Source organism: Ceratosolen solmsi, unplaced genomic scaffold (assembly GCF_000503995.2).
Source record: "Ceratosolen solmsi marchali unplaced genomic scaffold, CerSol_1.0 scaffold17, whole genome shotgun sequence".
Classification (NCBI taxonomy): domain Eukaryota; kingdom Metazoa; phylum Arthropoda; class Insecta; order Hymenoptera; family Agaonidae; genus Ceratosolen; species Ceratosolen solmsi.
This window is the reverse complement of record NW_011948445.1, coordinates 264,427-270,028: the sequence shown is the minus strand read 5'-3', so window position 1 is coordinate 270,028 and position 5,602 is coordinate 264,427. Positions and strand designations below refer to the sequence as shown.

The 5,602-nt window shown below is 32.3% G+C and overlaps 1 protein-coding gene across 1 annotated transcript in view; it reads right to left on the bottom strand.

Moving 5' to 3' along the window:
- The window catches only part of Cow (Proteoglycan Cow), a 31,909-nt gene that overhangs the window by 4,108 nt on the left and 22,199 nt on the right, over positions 1-5,602 (bottom strand). Inside the window, exon 9 of the mRNA XM_011504401.1 lies at positions 1,110-1,336. Coding sequence (XP_011502703.1) covers positions 1,110-1,336 — 227 coding nt within the window. The remainder of the gene's footprint in view (positions 1-1,109; positions 1,337-5,602) is intronic.

Genomic DNA, 5,602 nt, shown 5'->3' with positions numbered 1-5,602 from the left:
TATGTTGTCGAAAATGTGGCCACGCGGCGTCTTTACAGTATACTATGCACTGACCGGCAGTTACGCTTGATGGAGAGCGAAGTGATTTTACGAATGAGCTTATGTTGTCGAAAATGTGGGCACGCGGCGTCTTTACAGTATACTTGCACTGACCGGCAGTTACGCTTGATGGAGAGCGAAGTGATTTTACGAATGAGCTTATGTTGTCGAAAATGTGGGCACGCGGCGTCTTTACAGTATACTTGCACTGACCGGCAGTTACGCTTGATTGAGAGCGGAGTGAATTTACGAATGAGCTTCGCCTCATGGCGCGTTGCGCTTAAATGTGCATGCGGCGTCTTCAGCGCCGGCAACAGTGTCGATGCGCGTCCCTTCCAGAAATTTTCCTTTGGCGTGAGAAAACGAAGCTTCTAGAAGTTTCGAAGGCGTCCCTTTTTTGTGAGTGCTGGCAGTAAATAATATTTCAAATCATAAACTTGCTCGGACTTGCCGAGTTTTGTTTGTAAACATTTTCTCGAGTGCCCGCCTCGGTCCGCACGTGCGGATCAGCCTAGGCGCACGTGGTGGCCAGCCTTGCTGCACGCGCGGTCAGTCTAGGCGCACATGCGGTACGCCGGACTGCGCAAATGACCTTTCTTTTGTTTGAAATTCATGGGACTGCTTCAATCCCGAACAAGTAATATATATATATTTTGAAATATATGGCAGCATTAACTGATCTTATCTTTCTACATTAAATTACATGTATTTTTAAACTCCAAAATATATAAGTTCATAACTTAAATATTCATAAGAATTCATAAGAAAAATATTCATAGAATTTATTATTTATGGCCTTGATTAATATTGTTAATTCGATATATAAAATTTCATATCATATATGATAAAATTACTAAAAATAAATTATTTAAAAAGTTTTCCATTGTTATTATTAAATTTTTTATCTTTTTTATTTAGTTTAAAGTTTAAAGTTTAATTTGAAATATTATTTTCATTGAGATCTCATTTTCTTTTGCATACATACGGTTTTCATTTAATATTAATTATCAAATAGCAAAAATATATTTAGAAAGTAATGAAATATTATTGATGTATTCATGTATATTTACCACAGTTAGGTTTCAAGCCTCGTGTACGTGTACCGGCGAATTCAATACCATGCTGATCGACGCACCAGCATAGATTCAATCTTTGATGACACTGTGTACTTTGATAATAGCCTCTTGAATCACAATTTGGTGTGACCTCAGGAGATGCTCGTCTACGCATTACTGCACATGGTCTTTCAGCTTTTGAAAAACAACCACACCATTCAGGACCACTCACGAATACGTCGCTATAAAAGAATTTAAAAATATTGTATATTTGTAAATTTTTATATTCACTGTACTATACATCGAAAATTGCTCGCATTAATAATTAAAACAATAATCAATTATTGTATATAACTTCTTTTATTTAATGTAAATCGTTCGGTAATTACAAATATTTGCAAATCATTATAATAAAATAAATAACCCTTTAAATCTTTTTTAATAAGGTTTTATATTTCAAGCAATCACATTTATATAAATATTACTATTTATTATTTTTATCATTTATTATCATCAGATTTAGAGAAATTTAAATATATATTAGCTGTGTTACGGATTACAGCAGTTTTAATCGGAATGCAAAGTGGAAGAGGTGTGAGCGCACGAACATTTGTTTCGTAAACATTGGCCAACGGACTCAAAGAATGATTCTAGCCAAAAAACTCTAATACGACTATAATTACGAGAAGTAATAATAAATGAACCCTACAAGGCTATGCCCTATTGACGTCACGACTAATAGCGGCATAGTAACAGCTACCGATGCGCTATCGGCGCAGCCAGTTCGTACGAGAATATGTAAGGGGCTGCACGTCTCGCGATTTCTTCTTACTAGTACCAATCATGCACTCTTCACATCGGGCTCGCTATCCAACCCTGCCATCGCCATTGGGAGGCCATGGCAAGCATCAAGCAACTTAAGGAACTAATAGCAATGCCACAACTATACTGGCACCCACGCCTCCGTAAGCAACGCAAACGCTCGTTCCTTACTCCTTCTTGCTAGTTAACAAGCACCCATCACGACAGAACCGCCAATCTACACTCGTGGTTTACGTTCGCATGTAACGCCGATGCTCGTTCTTACGATTACTACTACAGCGGTTCCTGCCAACTCAAGTAAGATGCGACCAGACGCTCGTTTTTACATCTTACCCTTACACCGAGGTTCCCGCCAGCTCATGTAAGATACGATCAGACGCTCGTTCTTACATCTCACCTCTACACCGCGGTTTACGCCCACATCGAGTACACGAACGTGCACAAATACCACCACTACCTTTGAAGTCACGGACACAAGCAGTGACGTCACGCGGACGTTCTCCCACCACTCCGTACGCTACAGCTCACCCCACGCCGGCTGCTAAGACGGCACTAACTTGCTGCCCCTACCACCACGAGTCTCCCACTACACTACTCAACCCAAAGGAAGAAGGGGAATCACGCTCCGGGCTATCAAGAATAAACGTACAGACTTATCGCCACCAACATTAATGAAGAAACACTCATCTATTCATTCTATCATACACTCATTCCGATATTCATAGATTATTAACTATTCATTATTTATTATATTTAATAAAAGGAAAGACTATAAACATTAAAGGCAGTATTGAATAATTACATTGCCCCTTCCACTTGTCAGCAAGCCTCCACCCACCATCATAAAGAGGTTTTTAGTCTGATCCCAGACAAGCTGTATTATTCTCCATTTTATGAAAATATAATAGTCAAAATATGTATTAATATTTATCTACAAGTATATTTAAAAAATGTATAAATCCCTTATTTTGTAATGTAAATATACATATATAAATGAAATATGCTAACGTTTTAAGCAAACGGTAACAAGTAATTAGTAAATAATCATTTTCATATTAATTTATAGTTTATCGAGTCTGTCTTTAAATAATTTTGTCGTAATCAAATTATTTTATGTATTCTAAAAATTAATCTTACTATTTTATCTTAAAAATTATTTTGAAAATTTCTCATTACTTTTGTTTTAATTTTTTCAAGAAATTTGTTAAGAATTTTAATTTCTTTCATTATAAAACGGAATTGATTTGTATCAATAGAAAAAAGTATGCTAAAAAAGATTGTAGATTAAAAAACTAATCAGGTAGTCCATTGCAAATAATAAAAAAATATATTTTAAAATAATTTGCAAGATTTAGTTCATCATTTAACAAGTTATAAAACTGTGATTTTATCAGGTTTCTTATAACTAATACGTCGGCTACTATTAATAAATTTATCCGCCTTCATTTTCTAATCACATATGTTAAATCTTTTTTAATATTGCTAGTCAAATTTTTAAAAACTAGCAATCTACTAAAAAGGACATACGATATTTAAGATGTAAATTGTGTTTACGATATCTTATAATTTGTAACAAATTCACCAAAAATACGCATATTTTCAATGCATATATTTTCCTTATCATTTTTTATTTAAATTGATTTAAATAAAGAGTAGTGAATGTAGTATTAAATAACGTAAAAATTAATTCTAAATTAATCAAATCCATTTACTAGCAAACAACAGAAATTGACATGTTATCACCAAAGTTCTAGGTGATTAGTGATTACTAATATAATATAATATAAAAATAATTTAAAAACTTTTATTAATATAACAAACATTTTCTACGTATACATATATTATACATCTCTTTTTAAAGCTTTAATACAATGTATAATTAAAAAAATTATTACAGCATATAATACGTTTACCTTCCTTGCTTTCTCAAAATTTCAAAATGAATATAATAAAGTGATGTTTTTGAATATAAGTGTTGAGAATCATATGTTGCGGGATTATAAAACAAGGGATAAGAACTGAATTTAACAGAACTTCTTTGTTTTTATTTAACTCTTTTTGTTAATATTGCTTTTTAGTGAAATCTGAAACTAATTCAACCAAATTTGCTATATATTCGTTAAGGTAACTTTAAATTATTTCCGCGAATACCTATTTCATTAAATTCTAAGTTCAACATTTATTTAAAATTTTTTGCGATTTTTTATCCTAACATTGGCTTTGAAAATATGACCGTTTATTCGGAGATCTATTGTTATCAGGACATCTGATCAATTCATCTTGCCGTAATCGCCATTTCTTACAATCTGTCAAAACTTATGATGGCCTAGCAGTATGATGGTCCAGTTTTCGGTGAATAAATAGATTCGTATTTTCTATAATATACGAGTAGCAAGTACTTTGTTTACTAATCTAAAACTTTATAACTTCATCTTTAAAATTATTTACTATATATATATATATATATATATATATATATATATATTATTAAATAACTATTTAAGATTATTTTAAACTTATCGATTACATCAAAGATGGGATATATTCGTGAAAAGATACTTATGTTATTTTTTTACAGGCCAATCTACCGTATAAACAAATACAACGTTGGGATATCTGGTAATGTCGATACATATTTTGATACTTGTTATCAGATAATTTAGCTTTAGTGATCCATTAACTAAATAGTTGCTTGTTGATTACTTTGTTTTTTAATGGAAAATATCTCAAAAAAAAGTTTTACATTTAAACTATTTACCTATAATTTTTAATCACATCCCTAATTATTTTTTAACTACTGATTTTTATATTTTGATGGATTGGTATGATGGTGGTATATATACATAATTCTAAGTGTAAACTCTGATTCTTATATATAAGATTGTATCGTATTTTGTTGCTGAATATATTACGGAAAAATTATTATATTTATATTTAATGCAGAAACATTGCTTTTGGTACTCGCAGACTGCGATAATATTAATTGTAAAATTGAAAACTTCAAACAAATGGAAACTTCTGTCCAATTGATAGATATCATCAATTACATAAAGAATTAATAGTGATAGTCGTTACGGATTAAAAAGTTAAAAGGCGAAAGTGGGAGAGGTATGAATGCGCAATTCAGTTATTTAAACAAAACAACAGCAACGAACGTTCCAGACTATGCTCTGTTGACGACACGACCAATATCGTCATGGCAACAATCACCGGCGTTATGGAATAGTACGATATTATTTAAGGGCTGCGCTTATGAGCAGAAATTCAGTCTTGCCTCAGTCAATTACACAGTCATTATAACAAGCGCACTATTTATCTTCAAGCTTTTCTCTACAGTTATTACTCACTGTAGTAGTATACATACGTAATAATCAACTAAGTAAATAATCTAAGAAAGAAATAGTGACGCTATTTTCTAAATTCCGTTAAAATAAACTCAAATGAATAAAGCGCTAGTGCTAACATAAAACAAGAGTGTTGTTCGGAAAATAATCCCACAATTTGACTAGTCAGCCAAACGTGCAATAATTAACGTAGAACAATAAAACCCACTAGATGTTATGTGGGGTTGCCGGGCAAGTAAAGGGTAAATGCACTGACTAAAATTAACACATGTCTTTATTATTTCTATTTATTTGAATTGATTTACAAAAGGGTGAATTACAGACGAACTTTATATTTCTTGA